General features: G+C 42.9%; 3 protein-coding genes across 3 annotated transcripts; all 3 read right to left on the bottom strand.

The window, feature by feature from the left end:
* Window positions 1–74: 74 nt before the first annotated feature.
* On the bottom strand, window positions 75–10,709 carry LOC122617395 (bestrophin-3). Its single transcript, XM_043793242.1, has 12 exons — window positions 10,569–10,709; window positions 7,474–7,839; window positions 6,255–6,365; window positions 6,004–6,190; window positions 5,576–5,944; window positions 5,373–5,501; window positions 4,620–4,727; window positions 2,560–2,799; window positions 1,949–2,258; window positions 1,732–1,824; window positions 1,416–1,658; window positions 75–1,351 (listed from the first exon to the last, which is right to left on the bottom strand). Exons 2-12 carry the CDS (start codon window positions 7,542–7,544, stop codon window positions 783–785), a joined length of 2,430 nt encoding a protein of 809 aa, XP_043649177.1. The 5' UTR covers window positions 7,545–7,839; window positions 10,569–10,709; the 3' UTR covers window positions 75–782.
* A 780-nt stretch (window positions 10,710–11,489) lies between these two features.
* On the bottom strand, window positions 11,490–12,781 carry LOC122615704 (lipase member H). The gene is made up of 3 exons (XM_043790760.1): window positions 12,583–12,781; window positions 11,808–12,520; window positions 11,490–11,750 (listed from the first exon to the last, which is right to left on the bottom strand). Exons 1-3 carry the CDS (start codon window positions 12,764–12,766, stop codon window positions 11,511–11,513), a joined length of 1,137 nt encoding a protein of 378 aa, XP_043646695.1. The 5' UTR covers window positions 12,767–12,781; the 3' UTR covers window positions 11,490–11,510.
* A 743-nt stretch (window positions 12,782–13,524) lies between these two features.
* Window positions 13,525–16,739, bottom strand: LOC122615705 (L-lactate dehydrogenase). The gene is made up of 4 exons (XM_043790761.1): window positions 16,613–16,739; window positions 14,536–14,915; window positions 14,018–14,473; window positions 13,525–13,958 (listed from the first exon to the last, which is right to left on the bottom strand). The coding sequence occupies exons 2-4, from the start codon at window positions 14,911–14,913 to the stop codon at window positions 13,794–13,796; spliced, it is 999 nt and encodes a 332-aa protein (XP_043646696.1). The 5' UTR covers window positions 14,914–14,915; window positions 16,613–16,739; the 3' UTR covers window positions 13,525–13,793.
* Window positions 16,740–18,472: the final 1,733 nt, after the last annotated feature.

Genomic DNA, 18,472 nt, shown 5'->3' with positions numbered 1-18,472 from the left:
GAGTGTCAGTGGGAAATGTCGTGCAGATGTACTCCCCAGTAACTCTTATATAAACAGAATGTTGGCCAAAAGTGTGCTTTGTTAAGTGATGGATTTTATTTCAAAATATAACTACAAGAAGTTGATGCTTCATCTGTACAAAGGACACGTTTGCATACATTTTCTACATTCACATACAGCGGTTTATAATTACAGAATATAAACTTAGGCACTTATTTATCTGTACTTGTAAAGATACAAAATCTAGCTGGTTAACAATCGCATATCACATACTGTGTTGGTTTACAAGTATTTACACTGCCTACACGAGATAGAGATTCTTTCAAAAGTTATGCAAAGATTCAAACGCTTAGCTAATATGGCAAGTGCCAAAACAGTAAGTCGATTTCCTATAAAATAATATAATTATATACAATGCTCTTTACAGTTTACAGTTCCACTCTGTTGGTAATATTCGCTCATTATTTACTAGAATTTTGTTGAGCTGGTCTTATAAAGTAAAACGTATAAGATATTGGAATGGTTACATTTTAGTTAAACATTTGTTTTTAGCAACTCCAAACATGGTAAACGACTATATGAACTGCAGCTTTATTTGCTAACGGAAAAGTGATTACTAGACTTCGAGGATAAGATCCTAGCAATAATCTAACATTTTCTGGCTACTAATAATATCATTTTTAGTGGTTCTGGGTGGCACAGTGCCGATTGCATCTTAAATAAAATTATGTGGCTCGAATTCCGATCAAGTCTAAACTAATCTAACCCGACTGATAATAATGTCAGACGTACACCTCTCCGGTCTTCTGTTCCGGCTTGTGCTTCGCCAGAGTTGAGGGCGCCGAGGATCCTCCGACTCCGACCGTTTCAAGGCCGCCACTTCTATGGGGCATTGGCATCGTGCCCGAGGTGTCCACCGTATCCGTGGCACCCGCCGATCTCATCGAGGATCGTTGCTGCGGATCCTGCAGATTGAGGCTCAGGTTGAAACTGTTGTTTCGCGAAATGTTCTGGTTGCCATTGAGCGGCTTCACGGACAGCAGGGCCGTGGTGGTAATGCCACCATTGCCATTGCTTGACCCACTGTTGCTATATCCGTCCTGGACATCGGCACCGGTCAGCTCCACAATGGAGAGTGCGGATGGGGATCGCTGGATGGACAAAGACACCGGTATCGTGGTGATCACATCGTTGGGATCGTACCCACTCGCCGTCGTCGTGATCGTGGGCAGCTGGGCGTTGGCCGAGATGGGCAGGATGCTCAGTGTCCCAGTGGGCATCGTTTCCCCACCTGTGGTCGTCACGCTGAAGGGGAACGACAGTGTGGTGATGTTCGTGGCAGCGGCAATAGCTGCAAGTTATTAAGGGAAACAAAAATTAGGAAATGGAAATAGGCATTAGATATTTGCACTTACTGCTCGGCGTGTATCCCTCCTTCATGCTGGCTGCCAGAGCCGCGGTGGCCGGATGCCCTGGAATCAGAGTGTTATTGGACGATGAGCTATCCATCTCTTTGATGGGCGAGAGCAGCAGCGTGCCCAGCACCTGGCCGCTCTCCTGGTGCAGTAGGGTGTCGGGTGCGTAGGTGGAGGGGTACATGCCCGGTGGTGCGCTGGTGGTGCTCAGCTGCTGTGGTGCCATTAGGACCGAGCTGGTGGCTACACGGGCGGAGTGGTGCAAATTGTTCAAAAAGTTGCAGGTTTTGTGCTGGATATGTGGCTGGTTACTCACCTGGATTCGTGTTGCCATCCTTGGCCACCTCGGGTGTGGGTATCCGCGGTCTGGTCTTGGCCACACTCACATTCAAGCCATTCAATTTGGAATCTGAAGAATATAAATAATTCAAAATGTAAAGCATACTTTTAGGGATTTACAGAAATTGTCTTGACTACCAGATAAATTGTTTATTTTAAGTTAGTTAATAATAATAATTTATGTATTTACTTACTCTGCTTGATCAGTTGGCGTTGAGCTCTGAGCGACTTGCGATGCACAAACTTCCCATAGAGACTCGATTTACTTGGCTGCGATCCGGCCTGCTGCTGCTGATGCGCCTGCTGCAGTTGCTGCTGCTGCAGGATGGTCAGTGGCAAGCCGGACTCGGGACTAGAGTAGACGGAGTTGAGCCGGTTCCGGTTGAAGGGCATGCCGCCGGAGGAGTAGGCCGTTGACTGGCTTCTCATGGAGCCCATTCGAGAGAGCTGACGGACCAGCCAGTTGTTCTTCCTCCTTTCCACCATTGGCGTGTCCACGCTTTCCTGTTGGCGGTAAATTATAATATTAAAATGTGACTCTTGACATATATAAGTCATTCTAACAAAATTTATGAAAATGCATCTGCATAAAAATATGATCGATTACCCATAAATATGACAAACTGTAAGCCTGAGAACTATTATATAGCCTTTAAGTTGAGTTAATAACCATAAAAAGTTATGCTTACTGGAAATATAACTCACAACGCAACTAATGTCATAGTTAGAGCCTTAAAACGTTAGTTTTCAATGACTATTAATATAAATCTATGTGGTGAATGGAAGCACTTAGATGGATACTCACATAGTCCGCGTAGACATCGTCGCTGAGCATCCTCTTGCCACCGCCGGGCATTATGTTGGCGTACATGGCGTCCTCCTTCTTGACCTTGTACTTCTCGGCGGAGCCCTTGGGCTCGTCCTTGCGGTAGTGCTCGGATGCCACCGTGTAGGGCAGATCCTTGGGCACCACGCACTCCCAGTACTGGTCCCGCAGCAACTCGGGGTGCTCCTCGTGCATCTCGTCCACGATCATGTAGGCAGCCTGAAAGCGAGTTTATCAAAAGTGGATCAGTCGAGGGCGGTTCAAAATCGAAAACGTGCTCGCCATTTGCGATTTTTGGGCCATTTCGAGGAGGCACTAAACCCAATTACGTCACTATAATTCAAGCGTGGCTACTGTCCCACATCGAAACAAAAGAAAAAGTGAAATTGTTTACAAGTTTTTAATTATTCCATAACACAAATCAGCACACAGCCCACTCCACACTACAGAAAATGGCAAAACAAAAAAAAGGAAAGAAATAATAATAAAAGTATGGAAAATACTCATTTGCTTAATCATTTTGCCGCGCTCTGTTTTCAATTTGCCATTTATGAGCGACTGAGCCAAGAGTCACGTCTGCTCGTGTGGAGTGCAGTTGAAATGGGCCACAAAACCTGGCCGAGGTGTTGGCATTAGCCCCCAGCTGATAACCGGGCTAAAAGCGACCGCTTGAGATGCATTTCCGAAATCGAGCAAACCCAGCGCTGTGGTGACCATAAAAACACACACACATACACACACACACAGTCGACATTCAATGATAAAGCTGTACAAAAGAGGTTTCAATGTTTTTCAGCCCGTGTGTTTTTTTTCTCGATTTTCTCATTTTTTGAACAAAAACCTGTTTTCAATTTACTTTTGCTGCTGCTGCTGCTAACTTTTGTAAATAATTGCAAGCGACGGCAGGCCCCAAACACAGATACAAACACACACAAACACACACACGCACTGCACACATGCAAAAATCGCTGCTAACGCACACAAACATCGAGTTCCCAAAGCCCAAGTCCAAAACTTCAATCAGCATCAGTAAATAAAGGAAAGTCGACTAGAGATACCCTTATCTTAATTGCAAGCGGAAGCTAGACTTTGGCGGGAAGCTAGAAATATTTGAAATTCCATTTCGCAAATTGATTGCTTTTCTAAGTCGCATTTGTATATTTTAATAAACTCAAGTAACACAGCTGTAAGTAAAATGTATCTACTTATACAGAATGTGAGTTCATAAATAAAGATTTATTAAGTACGACTTGCAGTCACATGTAAATTTGTAGGATGTGCTTATAAGAAAGATAACTTATAGCAATCTCCGACTCTGCTTAGCTAGCATCTATTGTTGTTAGATTATAATTTATCAATTGCAAACATCTTTGTACCTGTCATATTGCATCATTTTGCTAGGGTACTCTGCAGTTCGTTATGTTCAAAGTTGTGTTTGGCTCCCGAGTCTTTTGTTGGCTATGTAGAGAATGCCTGTTATTTTTAGCACGTGGCAGACAGACATGTTCTTTTCCTTTGAGTAGCAAACCAAGAAGTGGCTGACTCAAGCGATTATCGCCTCAAGAGTGCAAAATCTTTACTTAGTTAGCACGCTAACCCAATTAGCGAACTCAGATTTTAGCAGTCATAATACTCGGAAACCTATGGAATTATGATTGTGCACAGATACGTATAAGTATCTTGCGGATGTCGGTATCCCAAGGTTTCACTTAGAAGCTGGAAAATTAACGTTGGAAGTAGGTGTTTCGATGCAGAAACCATCTGTTCCGAATTTTGTTACTAATTTAATTTAAAAACCCGTGAATACATCTACATCGTGCTAAATGAAATTAATTGGCAGTTATACAGGTTGTTTGTGTGAAATTCTAAGGGGGATCTTTTTCGCAGCTCTAGCGAAAAATGATTGTTTTATGGTTGTATGGACCGCAGGAATTATTGCCACAGCTTATTAAAAATGTTTAACGGATGGCTGACGTATAGACAATGTGCCAAATCAAATTACCTTAAGATTGTGCGAATTATACGCACTGGTGACTTACCTTGATGTGTCGATCAATTAGCCAGTTGAGCTCGATATCATCGTCATCTTCGCCAAAGGGATTGATTAGCACCTCGGCCACTTTCAGCCAGCCCACGTAGAAAACAAACTGCAAAGATTAATGGAAGGCGATTGGATCTTGGTAAATTACATCATGAAAGTCGAACAATTTCAGCAGAACTTGGGAATTATTTGAGGGAAAGCTTGGCAATTCCATTCACTTTTTTGCGGCTTCAAGTTATACGGTATGGACATTAACAGTTAATAATGATAGCTAAACACTTGTCGCAGATTTATATCGCGGAGAAACACAAACCAGAGCTCGGCAAAATGCCAATTTATTACGGGGAACGTGACCGCGAATCGTTTACATAAGGCACTTGAAATCTGTCCCCAGCGCAGAACCGCAGAAACCAAAACGGAAAACGGCAAACAGTTGTAACTGGCCATATCATGATATAGCCCAATATATAGTGCATCCGAGCGGCGTATCGCTAACAAGGTATAGCCATTACATTCGGCCACTCAGTTTGGCGGAAAAATGGCAAAAAAACAAAAACAAAAACAAAAACAATTGCGAATAACAAAAAACCGCAACAAGTTTTTAAACATTTACAAAACGACGAGACGTGCAAAATTGACTTTGATTTATAGTAAATAAGGCGGAACGTGCAAATTAAGATAACTTCTAAACCGTCTTAAATCAAGCGAGAAAAATTAATGACTTCATTTAATATAGAGCAAATGCAATCACCTGCAATACGGTGAACAGGGGGAAGTACAGATCGGGATCTTCGCGTCCATTTCTGTCCAGAACGTTGGGCAACATTTGGCGGCCCAAAAGGGCAGCTATGAAATAGGTGTACAGCACCAGGGTGACCACCTGAAAATGGAAATTTTTGATTTCAGCTCCATTTACCGAATAAAATGTATCTTCCACAGAAGGTTGCAACTCACCTGAGTGTAGACCAAAGGAACACAGACCGTGTCGTATCCAATCAGACCACCTAAACGCCTACGAATATCCGAGAGCTCCACCAAAATGGTCTGCACAATATGATCCGAGGCGATGAGGCCATCCTTTCTGGCCCGATTTATGATGTTGGTGGCCCAGACCAGGGGCATCCAGTACTTGGACATGGGACTCTTCTGGTTCAGTGCCTCGAAGATTTTCATCTCGGACTCGTGCATCAGACCCGCATCCACCAGATGTTGCGTAGTGGGAAAGCGGCGTTTCACACGAAGGGAAATTCGCTGAAGGGTGATCACATAGGCCAAAACCATGTAGCGCATGATATTACGACGCATCAGGCGGCCCGTTTCATTCTGTATTTTTGGGTATTAAATATTTATATTGGGTTAAATGTCGAAAAGCGTATTCTTACATTCACACCGCCATTGGAGTTGGGAATGGCCGCGCTTATGAACAGGGCCAACGTATCTGGCCAGGGCAGAAGCCTATACTGCTCCCACCAACGCTTCACCACCAGATTTACATAGAAGCCCAGCACAAAGGACATGGGTATGCTCTCACTCTGCTGCCCAAAATACAGGCGAATTTTCTTAAAAATGCTGCCACAAAATAAATATTATTATAAACAATTTAGCCACTATATGGATCACTAAAAATACTTACGCTTGCTGACTTTCTGTCAGACCAAATCTGTAGATAACATTTATGGTATAGTATAAACACAGATACGCAACTAACTCGCGCCAGATCAATTTGTAAACGCTGCCTCGCCATCTATTAAAAGGGGAAGGGATTTGAATTAAGTAAGTTGTAGGTAGTTTATGCCTTTGTAACTAACTGGTTTTTGTTCTGATACAAATGATTTCCTCATTCAGACTTTCAATCGTTACCCCCTACATCGCATTTCAGATTAAGTTTTCGTTTCTAATGGTTCACCAGTTCTGCAAAACTGTTTTATGGGGGTATTCCAATCTTGCATGACAGTTCCAATGAATTCAAATGTCTCTTAGTGTGATATGATACATTAAAAAAAATGTATATATATGTATATTGATTGGCATAACCGCTTTGAAACTGGTACTACTCTGGTGGGGTCTTTGTTCTGTTTGTTTTGATCAAGGTTTCGCTTACCTTCTGCTCTTCAAAATTTAGGTTGGGGCTTGGCATTTATCTCTTGTTCAATATTATAAGCTAAAAGTAACTTCAACTCGAGGCTCCCATCATAAACAATGGGTTTTAGGCATTTTTTACATTTTCCCTGTCATAAACGTATCTTTTCAATTAGTGAATTCATTACTGAACGTGTGATAAGCCAACCATCGGAGTGTGCAGAGCTTCGCTGTTTTGGCTACCAATTTTTCTTCTTTCTGGTTTGAATGGCAAAAACTGGAACTGTGCAACAGTAACTGGAACTGGAATTGCTATTCTAACTGCCCAGTTACGAGTGACTGCACTCGGGAAACAATTAAAGCGAACTGGGGTTAAAAATAAACAGACTCTAAACACAAAATAGCCTGAAACCAGATGTTGCCGGCGGGGAGATGTCAGTCACCATATACTCGTATGTACTAGGTGGCTGAATAGAGGAGCTCAGAGTATTGGATGGATGTTAATTGCGTTGGTAAACACTCGGTGAATGAGTAATGCGGAAAAATCCCCGGAATCGACACCTTTCTGCTGGTGACCCAGATTGGCGAAACTAGTAGTTTCAGTGGTTTTCGTAATTATTTTTATAATTAATGAGGTATTAACTCTTACAAGTGTTTTTGGCTCTGCCTAGATATAAACAATTCTAAAAGCCAACACTAAATATATAATAATTTTGAAAAGTTATCTTTGTCTGCTCTAGTTTTGATTATATTTATTTCCAGATAATACTCACTTCCACAGGATTTTCCAGAAGCAGCCAAAGCTGCTCCCATTTGGCACTTCTCCCGCATATGAGACAGTCATCGTCCCACCGTTTGACTTAGTTTTTTTTAGGTGATCTTATATTGTTTACTTAATCACAAACAGTTGGCTTTTGTTGTTATTGTTGTTGCTTTGGCCGGCGCTAGGCCGCTGCCAATACGGAGAAGGCCGAATTGTAGTTGTTGTTTGATTTCGTACGCGAATTTTGTTGATTGTTTTGGTTGTCGCGTCATTGAAAATAGCGTCGCCGTCGGCAGCTTTCCCTCTCACTCACACCCGCGCCGCTGCGACACTCTCTCTTTCCCGCTCTCCCCGAGCTTCAGTTTTTAAGCTTCTCCTAAAATATAAAAAACTAATCAATTTAGTCGTACTACTTATAGTTTTTAAGTTAAGCAACGTTGCTAAAACGCAGTAAGTCGAACAATAAATGGAAAGTTTAGCATTGTTTATGAACTATATTTCTACATATTTTTAAATAGGGTTTTAAAAGTGCTTTATATTGGGGCTTCACTGTAGCCAACACAATAGGGGGCGACAGGTGAGCGCTCCCATGCGCCCAGCTAAACCGTAAAGGTAATACACATGCAATCCATGCAAATAAAACTGGAGGGCTGAAAAGCTCAACTTAAATTCCGGCACGTATCGAACATTTTTTCTGTGGTGTTTCTGTTGTTTCTGTTGTTGCTGCTGTTTTCCATTTTGTTGTTTTGAATTTATTGTAAATTTAATTGGCTGTGCACTTTCAGCTCGAGTGAAATGCGCTGTTTAAAGCTGAGAACAGAGTTATGGTCATATTGAAATTTTTCACCATACTATATAGTATGTATATATGCTACTTTTAAGTTATTTTTTGAGTCACTTGATTCACTTTATTGCAATCACCTTGTAAACACAATTATTTTGGATTCCCTTTTGGACCTTTTAAATTTTTAGCTAACCACTTGAAGATCAGGATTTCCCCAAAAACTGTGGACTCTACTCAATGGCAAAGTAGTGGTACAACTTGAAGTCGGGATTTCTTGCCCTCCGGTTTATTTGTGCTTTTTTCATGAGAAAACCTTGGGTTGGGCAAAAATTCGGCACTTTCTGTGAACCTTTTTTTGCGGGTGCTTAATTTGCGCCGTCAGCGCCACGAGTCTTTATCGTTTCCCGTTTTTCGTTTTTGTTGATTCGAGTCTTGATTAATTCCGCTTATGTTGCGTATCTCCAACGCGATTTTGATTAATCGAACGCTGCGCTAGCACTGGTTTTTCAAAAAGTGTTTCCAACTTGGAACGTAGAGTCGTAAAGTATTGAAACCTGTTGTATTTGCTCCTTAGCGCTGGTCGAAGCTGCAAATATTTGCCCAAGCCACATCCAGAAGGGGCCAACACAAAACGGGTTCTATGTGGAGTTTAGTGTTATACAGATGCCAGGGTCGGGGGAATCCGGCAATTTTCACTTTAGCGCGCTAATTTCGTTTACAAACATAGCAGGTGATCTTCAGGAATGTGCGACCTAACCGGTTGTGGGCAGGGGTCTAGGCCACGTTAAGTCACGATGGCTTTTGATTACACGGCTGACACGGCTGGAGAAACCACCACCCACCACAGCCACTGGGCGAGCCAAGAACTTTCTGATTGTTTAGTTGCTGCAAAGCAATTAAAGATAGTCGTGCGTCGTAAATTAGCTATTTGTACGGGCTGACGGCTGAAAGTTTCGCAATCTACACGTTCTTTGAGTACAAATAGTAGTCATTGACCCTGCCCGCAGATTTAATCTCAACTGTCCACCTCTGTGGTAATTTGTTTTCAGAACAAACAGGCTGTCAGCCCGAACTGGATATCTTATATCATCTGCAGCTTCTAGATTAAACACACTGCGTATGCGCGATATAAAGTAGCTCACATAATGGGCCCGACATTGATGGGTGACGAATTCGTTTTGAATAAATTTCACTTTCTTTTGGATTATTTGGCCCACAATCTGTTTACCAAATGAGTCAAGGCAGCGGCTCTTCAATTCGACTGCCACTTGCACTTTTTCCGCCGGCACTTGCTCGTTCCCAGAATTAAGCACTTGAAAGGTGGGAGTTTTCGGGCCTCATTAGCACACAATAAAGCAGATATATCTAGGCATTAAGCCGATATCTGTTAGCATTGTTAGCGTTCTCCATAAACTCATTAAGTATTATTGAAGCGATTTAAACGGCACTTTTGGGAAAAAATTAACGTGTTTGTTAAGGTATTGAGAAGCTTATCACCGAGGGTTTTAAATCTATAAAGCTGTTCGCTCATCTACATTGATTTATTGCTTGTACTCATATGATCGCTTACAACTTTTTATTTATTCGCTAATATATCAAATACATTCATTTATCACTGCTGTATGCGGATTATACAACCAAGCACCACATCAATTACTTCATTACTCCGCTATTTATAGTATTTTCGGCTTATACACGTATACATCTTTCTAATTGCTCTTCACTCATTAAGCTTGTTCAATTGAAAAATTGCATCCGAATTTGGCTTGGTCGCGCACTTATTCAATAGAATGCCGACTGAACGAACACCTAAGCGGATGGGGCGAAAAAAACATAAATAATAGTAAACTTGACCAGTTGGGAGCTGTTAGCTGGGAGCTTAGTTTATGGAGCCGCCTAGGCCATTTAAAACTGGAGACACGCGCTGGCGTGCGACGCGCTTACGATTTCAGATACACAGATACAGATACAGATACGGATGCTCGGGCCATCGGATACGTGTATCTAATGGAGCTAGCTGGTCACCCCGATCACATGAGTATGGGTATCCCTTCGATTTTGCTACACTTTACCGACTTGGATTCAAAACTTTTATCTGTTGTTTACAAATACACAAAAAACCGAAACAGAAACCGAAACAGCAGCAGCAGCAGTAGCAGAAAAACTATATCCAACAGAGATCGTCGGGGTTTTTGTGTACAATTTTCAGTCGTTTTGTGTAATATTCGAGTGCTGCTGGCTTCAATGGGGTTCCGCACGATCAACTGGCGAGTGTGTTTAGCCCAGCTCAGCTCAGCTTAGTTTAATTTTGCTCCACGTACCGACAGCGCGACGACGGGTTTATCGCTGGACTCTTGAGGCTCGAGCTGCTGCAACTGCGATTGCGATTGCGATGCCGACCGCCGAGCAACCTGACCGCTCGACAAACTCAACCAAACTGCGCTCCAGAGTTGGCCGCGAGCGGCTCTTAACTCACTTTTTTCCAGCCCCCACGACAAAAGTCTAGTTGGCAACAGGTAGACGACGACGGGTCGACGTGAGCGGATCACACAAAACAATGGGTGTGCGTGTGGTGGTAAAGACAGAGGTGTAGGTGGGTTCTTTACTCTTAAATTTTTAGCCTTAGATGTGTGATGGATTTTAGCTGTAAATTAAAAAATATATTTTCTGTAATTAAAAAGGTCTTACATCCAAAGTTTGGTCATAAGTTATTTGTTATATCGACAGTAGATGTTAGTATAATTAATACATGTATTTTACTTTAAGTTACCCCTTTTTAACTACGCTACTGAAACTTCGGAAGATCTGTAGCCTCTCTTTTTGGCACTCTCTTTTCAGAGAGTCGGCTTTAAAGAGTGTAATCAGCTGTTTTCAGTTTGGCTTAAAGCCAAAGATCAGCGGAGCCGAAGGAAGTTTTTGAAGCAAAGTAAGAGAGAGATGCTTTAAAGAGAATTTCTGGCAAAAATTCCCAAACTTTTCTTTATAGAAAAGCCATTATTATATATAATTACAAACTAAAATGGTACATTTACCATTAAATTTGTCATTTATTGATAATTAAATGAAGTTAATTAACTTAACGCTTCACTTCGGGTAAGTAATCTAAATCGATCTGTCTGGTAACGCTTCCCTTGAATAAACCTAAGGCTAAAGCATACTTTTAGGCACATATAAACAAATTAAAGTCACTATTAACTTACAAAAACATACTTTAATAAATAACCTATTGAACTAAAAAACATGTACAATTCCAACAGCTAAAACTAATACTTAATTTGGTTCTTTTCAGAGGCTTTCTCAGGACGTCTCGCCTTGTAGCGCAGTCCATGTTCCATGTAGGTGAATGGGGGATTCGGTTGGGTCATGCAGAAGTACAGACCCTTGGCATTAGCCGGGTAAATGAGTCCAATGTTGATCGTGTTCTGGAAATTGCAATCGCCCTGTCGGAACTTGGCCCAACTCTCGCACTTGGTAGCTGGGATCATCACACCCTCGATGAGAGCCTATAAATTTATACAGAAATTTAATGAAAATGCTTCAGATAACTTCCAAATGCTCACCTCCATGAACAGAACAAATGGATACATGTGACTGCAGATTTTGGACTCGCAGCCAGGCTGCAGCTTCCTCCTCGGAAAGTAGCCAATGCCATTGGGGTAGATGTCGATGTGACCCAGTGGCACCCTCACCCCAAACACATCCCCCTCCCCGTGCAGCACCACCACTCTTGAGGCCACACCTTGTTTTACCCAAATGTCGGTGGTGCGGCACATGGTGGCTGGATCGATGGCCAACAGTTGACCCACCAATTGCTTGTTTTCCTTGGCAAAGAGCTGGGCACCCAGTGCGGCGATATTAGCACCCACCGAGTGTCCTGCCAGAGTGATGTCCTGCACGGCAATGCCCGCATCCTTTAGAGCTCGCACTAGCTTGTACACGAAGTATCCGTCAACGGAGAGATGGTGACGCACTGCATAGTACAATTGGGCCACATCCTTTGCGAAATCCACCACGATTACATTGAGATCCCTCCTGCTGTTTTGCAGCAGAGTCAAGTGCTCCTGCACACTGAAATAGCTATCGACCGTGTGAAAGGCGTTCACATAGATGAGGGTCTTACGCTCCGGATTGATGTCGAAATCCTTGATCTGGGATATGGACTTGATGGGCAGCTCTACACTCTGGTTGGTAATGGTCATCACATGGAGTCGCGCATCGCTGGGATTGATGCCCTGAAACAAGGACATCACACCCTCATCCACGGGCGCATCGCCTGGACAAGATTTATGCTTATAAGATCATCATGGTTTCAAGGATATTGTGTTGAAAACTTACAGAAGGCTCGCCAGCCACGATTCAGTTGCTCGCTGAGTAGCTTGATATTATGTTTTTGGACACTGTCTATATTTAAGGGCTGTGTAGCCTTATCCTTAACCTCCACTGCCAAAGATTGGCAGATCAGGCAGACGGCTATGATCATCTGGGCTGTGCTCTTCTGCATGGTGAATTGGGCTCTCATGTCTGAATCCGAAAGCCGGGGCTCTTTTATAGCCAGGTCTTATCGGGCCAAAAGACTCGCGAAGCGAGACTCTCTTATCTGGTAGCTAGTTTTCGTTTTCGATTTCGGTGTATTTTATTTTTACGTGCTTGTTGCAGCACGTTTGCTAAAGGGGCTTCTGTCTGGTCGTTGTCTGCAATTCCGCGCCAAAATCTTCAGCCCCAAAACAGCCCCAGATAAGGCAGCAAATCTGGCTAGAGTTTACTGATTGATTATCATCCCCAAGCCGATCGTGCCTCAATATGATAATTCTTACCAAAGTTTCATTTGCAGCGCTTCATTCACTTCTTTTTTCCGTCAATTGATAAGGCTGATAGTATCTAGTTTTTGATGGGTGCTCGAAACCAACTAGGTGCTAAATCTTTATTCATTAACATGTATATTTTGACTAAATGGGCTTTGCTTAGCTTGTTAAATTTTCGAGTATAGTTTAGTAGGGCTGTAAATTTGACTAGAACTCGTCTTGATTGACAAGCGCGATTCACAATTCCAAATTTACGCTAATGAGGTAGCGGCGGTTGTTGTCTGACTCTGATTCTTTCTTCCCAAACGGAAGTTCTCTAGAGTGGCCTTAAAATTAGGTTCCTTAGGTGGTAAAGTTGTGTTGCGAGGGAGCTTTGCCACATCCAGGCCACAGCATTGTATCATAATCAAGAAAGAAATAAGCATAGAATCCAGAGAAGGCGATAAAATGAACCAAATAACAAGAGCATTGCTAGTTAAACTTAAATTTTAAACAGTTTATTCGTGTGGGCACACAGAAACTAATTCATAAAAATAATAAATAAATTGAGAGAGGTGTACTAAAAATAAACATTGGTAGTCAGAAATACTTGATGCTACGATCCGTGGCATCTTTTCACTGGATTCTGCTCCCCTGCTGCTCCAAATGGATTGAAATTAGCATTCCGCTCTGTTTGTGGTGTGTTTTGTTTGGTTTTTTTTTTTTGTGGGTTTGCGAATGGATCTGTTAGTTGGATGATTGGATTTAGAACTTCAGACCAGCCTGGACATCGGACATGATGTTGGCCGACTTCTGCAGCTGCTCCACTTCGGTGGGAGTCAGGATCTGCTTGACCACGGATGTCACACCGTTGGCATTCAGAATGCAGGGCAGCGAGAGGAACACATCCTTGTCAATGCCATGTTCGCCCTGTAAGGGGAAATACAATATATTAGCAAATGCTATAGAATGGTGATAACAAAACCTACCAAAACGGAGGTGGAGACGGCGGCCACGCTGCTCGTGTTGCGCAAGATGGCCGAGGCCAAGGAGGCGGTACTCAGGCCAATGGCCCAGGAGGTGTAACCCTTTAGCTTGATCACCTCGTAGGCGGAGTCCACCACCTGCTTGTGCAGCTCGTTCCACTTCTCTGGATCCTCGCCGGTGCCCAGAGTGGGGTTCAGCTCACGCAAACGCACGCCGGCAATGTTCACTCCCGACCACACGGGCACGGAGCTGTCGCCGTGCTCGCCGATGATCCAGCCGTGGCAGGAGGTGGGTGCCACGCCCAGGCGCTGCGACATCAGGAAGCGGAAGCGGGACGAGTCCAGGTTGGTGCCACTGCCGATCACACGGTTCTTGGGCAGACCGGACAGCTTCCAGGCCACGTAGGTCATGATGTCCACGGGATTGGACACCATCAGCAGAATGGTATCGGGACTGTACTGTAAGTGCAAATGGGTTTTAGTTTATGGATTCAGTTTCTTGATTGCGTATAGAAACCTACCTCCACCAGCTTGGGGATGATGTTCTTGAGGATGTCGGTGTTGCGCTGCACGAGGGACAGGCGGGACTCGCCCTCCTTTTGGCGCACTCCGGCGGTCACGATGCACAGCCGGGAGTTGGCCGAGGCGGCGAAGTCGGTGCTGGCCGTGATCTGGGGGTTCTTCAGGAAGTTGGAGCCGTGCTGCAGATCCATCAGCTCGCCCTGCAGCTTGTCGGCGCAGACATCGATGAGGCACACCTCCTTGGAGACGTTCTGTGCCAGGATGCTGAAGGCGCTGGCCATGCCCACCTGGCCGATGCCCACAATGGTGACCTTGTGCCCGGAGCTGGGCAGCACCTCGGCAACCTGAGCCAACAGACTGTCCTTAATGGCGGCCATTGCTAAGGGGTGACACAAACAACATATACTCCTTTAGTAATCCGCCAAAGAAATCAAAGAACTTTGCTTCTGGGCAATTACCCATTTCGATTGCTATCACGTGCCTATGATTTAGTTAAAACATTCACAATTTTTTTGGGGGGAAAACTCTTTCCCCAAACACAGACACAGACACACACATACTGCTTAGTTGGCGTTCTTTAACCTTCACGAAGGTCGTAATAATGAGAGAAAAGCGACATCGCCACAACACGCAACCGGACCGAACCGAAAACATTGCCGAAAAAATTAACTTGTGATTTTTTTTGCTCTTTTATATAGCAATTCATAGGAGCCACATGACACTGCCAGCCAATTAGTGTCTTCTTCACTCACATACATAGATAAAATCTAATTAGGCCCAAATGGAAGTTTTATCAATGAAATAGTGTGAAACCCTACAGAATTAATCCACCGCTTCAGCTGTAATCGTTTTATTTCTGATTTGGCAAACAGTCATAGTGACTTCCTCAAAAGTTGCCAGTTTTTATCTTATCACAAGAGTTGCAAGCAATTATGGCAATTCGATTAATCCAATTATGGCCTGGTTAGGATGATTAATAAATAAATTTAATAAGTAACACAATGACGTAGGTCTACGCTTATCGCAAATAGGAAGAGTTTTGGGGGGCCAAAGTTGAGTTTGTTGCCAATGTTTGCAATATTATTTCAGATTAGATTGCTAGCGATTATAAGTGCATATTGGAACTATTATCAGTGTGAAAATATTTATATAAACATCTGGCACGTTTTTAATTAGAATCTGCTTCAGTTTGAGTGTTTTCCTAGCTTGAATTACGAGTGCAGTTATGAGTTCCCAAGAATTCGGGTGGGGTAAAAAAACCCAAGAGTTCCGACGAGTTCCGCAAGTGTGAGGTACGAAAAGTCAGGGAAATGTCACAAATGTATAAAAAACTAGATAATGATTTATGGCTGAGTGATCACGGTTTATTTTTATTGGCAACGAGTATCTAGTATTGGTAACAAGTGGTGTGATGCCGCATAAAAAGCGGCTAATTGATTTTGCTCTTCCTTAGAAAGGTGGATATATTATTGACCGATATAGTCACTAATATGCAAACTAGAATCCAAATTATATTTAACAAATCTTGTAAATACAATCATAAAAAAAAAACTTTTCCATCAATAAACAAAATAAATCTATATAAATAATAAAAAATCATAAAGGCGAAAAAATTTGCTAATATAGATGTTCATATTTTTCGCCACACTTGTTGCAAGCTGTGAAAATGTGCCTCAAAATTGGGCCTACGGATGACCTTCTCTCAAAGTCAAATGCGGTTGTTCCACTTTACTTGGGCGTTGCGACGTCACCCCGTCGGAAAATGGGAAAACAGCTGTTCGCGACATGGCGCATGCTCCCGATGAAAACGAAAGTGAAAGCCAATTGTACGCCCAATTGTCGCCCCCTCCCGCTGTTCGGGAAAACCCCGGAAATCCAACCCACCCCACACCCACTAACGGTTCAGGTGCGGAAGGCCAAGGGCGAGGTTCGGTTTTCGGAAACGAGCGATGCACTTGACCCTTGGAAGTTGAATGCACCCTGATGAGGCAGGAAGTTGGCAACTAAATCTTAGGTATCCTGCACATTTGCAAATATGGTTTTTCCAAGTGCATGCTATATACGCTATATGCTTACTTTTGGATTGGTTTTGTTTTGAATTCACTTTTCTGTCACTGGATTATTTTGGGCGCCTCTGAACTTTGAGGTCGTCGACGTTCCGTTCACTTTGCGCGTTCGTTGCGAACTGTTTGCACTTCAAGCGGACTGCTTTGGAATTTAGCTGCCGCCGCTGGATTTTGTAGCCTCCGCAGCCGCTTTTCTCTCGCCACCTCTCTCGCTCTTTCCTTGGCAGACAGTACACGCTGAAAAAAAATTACAAAAAAATGTGGAGTAAAAAAAATTAAATTTTAAATTGGTATTGAATGAACATATATTTTTTGAATATTTTTTAAAATTATATTAATTTAATAAAAGAATATTTTTATATCCCACTTAAAACAAGTCAAAACAAATAAGAAATTATTTACTGATAGTTTGCCTTTGCATAGTTTACTTTTGCATAAATAGTTGTTAAGTTATTATAGGCAATTAGTAGCTCTTAATTTTTTTCAGTGTGGGCAGCTGTTTTGGACCTCTCTGCCAGCTGCGCCAGGATGAATGACGAAACGGCCGCTACGGCGTTGTGAAAGTGAGCGGCCATTTCTCTCGCTCGCTCTTGCGCCGCCTGTGTTTGTTGGTGTTGCGCTCTCCAGAGTTTTTCGGCTCCATTCTCGGCCAAGTTAGTCAAGGTGACCTTTGCTGGTTTTCCTTATATATTTTCCTCTATTTATAGGCGGCACGTTTTTGGCTGATTTTCCGGGATTTCGAATGTGGAGTTGTTGGATAATTCCTCATTTACAATTCCGCTGCGGCATAAATTAGTTTTTGATCTTAAATGCTAAATTTGTTCCAATTTCGGAGTAGGTGGTTGTTTGTTTGAGCCTCGTGACAGCAGCTGGGGATCTTTGGACTCACACGTGCCCAAGATCACATACGCCTAGGGACCAGTTTATTGGCATGGATGTGTGTCTGCGCCCAGTTTTGGCCAACTGCCCAGTCAGGCGGCTGCAGCGGCGGCTGCTGCAGTTAATTTGGCCAACAGATGGCACATGGGATTATGTCTGCCTAGGAAATACCCTGTACTAAGCAGCTGGTGTTATATGATTGAGCTTATATATATCCCTTTAATCCTAAAAAAGGTCGTGATTAAAAACACTTGCTGTTAAATAATTTTACATATTGAAACATCACCATAGAAAATCAAACTTTAAATGAGTAAATCTGGTATAAATAGGACTTTTAGTTTTTCAAAAAATATTATTTTTAAAGAATTAAAACTCCTTAGATCAACCATTGTTATAATCATACATGTTTTATTATTTATTTAATAATATTATTTTTTTTCTTTGTATTAAAAATTATTGAAAGTGTACGGCATTTCACACGTTTTAGCCTGGCTTAAAGCAGATTTTGGCTAATTGTTTCGTAGACGTCATAGTCTGGTGTTGTGAACTTGCATTGTGGGGAGAGAATTCCAGAGAGAGTCCTCAAGAGATCTGTAGAGAGAAATAGAAGCCAAGGGGAGATCCCCAGAGAGAAGTTGCTCCACCAGTTTCGCCGGCGTTCGTGACTGAATACACATTTCACAGACTGACGCACTCAACATTTATTCGCCAGTGATTCACTGCACTCTCTCGATTTTCGCAACCATGTCAACTCAATACGTCATCATAGTCGCCGGTTCAGCTTGTGTGAAACAAAGGGGGGAGGGTGAGGATGGGCGGTTTATTGCTCTCTCAATGTCACTGCAATTGCACGCAATCGTTGTGAAAGTGCCGGCGAGGGTGACCCACTTTTTGAGTTGACCCAAGTCAATGTCAATGCACTTCCTCTCTCACCTCTTCACACTCTTTGCTACATCATTTTTTGGGGTCATGACGTCGTCTTGCCCTTCAA

This window comes from Drosophila teissieri, chromosome 3L (genome assembly GCF_016746235.2).
Source record: "Drosophila teissieri strain GT53w chromosome 3L, Prin_Dtei_1.1, whole genome shotgun sequence".
Lineage (NCBI taxonomy): Eukaryota > Metazoa > Arthropoda > Insecta > Diptera > Drosophilidae > Drosophila > Drosophila teissieri.
The sequence above is the reverse complement of the archived record's forward strand: the minus strand, read 5'-3'. Positions and strand labels throughout refer to the sequence as shown.

Excerpts from the sequence above, each read along its gene's own strand:
- LOC122617395 (XM_043793242.1), bottom strand. The coding sequence starts at position 7,544 with ATGACTGTCTCATATGCGGGAGAAGTGCCAAATGGGAGCAGCTTTGGC. Across the intron at positions 5,945-6,003 it reads ACTCCAATGGCGGTGTGAAT|AATGAAACGGGCCGCCTGAT; the intron begins GTAAGAATACGC and ends CCAAAAATACAG. Across the intron at positions 2,800-4,619 it reads TAATTGATCGACACATCAAG|GCTGCCTACATGATCGTGGA; the intron begins GTAAGTCACCAG and ends ACTCGCTTTCAG.
- LOC122615704 (XM_043790760.1), bottom strand. The coding sequence starts at position 12,766 with ATGAGAGCCCAATTCACCATGCAGAAGAGCACAGCCCAGATGATCATA. Across the intron at positions 12,521-12,582 it reads TCGTGGCTGGCGAGCCTTCT|GCGATGCGCCCGTGGATGAG; the intron begins GTAAGTTTTCAA and ends AATCTTGTCCAG. Across the intron at positions 11,751-11,807 it reads CATTTGTTCTGTTCATGGAG|GCTCTCATCGAGGGTGTGAT; the intron begins GTGAGCATTTGG and ends ATAAATTTATAG.
- LOC122615705 (XM_043790761.1), bottom strand. The coding sequence starts at position 14,913 with ATGGCCGCCATTAAGGACAGTCTGTTGGCTCAGGTTGCCGAGGTGCTG. Across the intron at positions 14,474-14,535 it reads TCATCCCCAAGCTGGTGGAG|TACAGTCCCGATACCATTCT; the intron begins GTAGGTTTCTAT and ends TTGCACTTACAG. Across the intron at positions 13,959-14,017 it reads CCGTCTCCACCTCCGTTTTG|GGCGAACATGGCATTGACAA; the intron begins GTAGGTTTTGTT and ends TTCCCCTTACAG.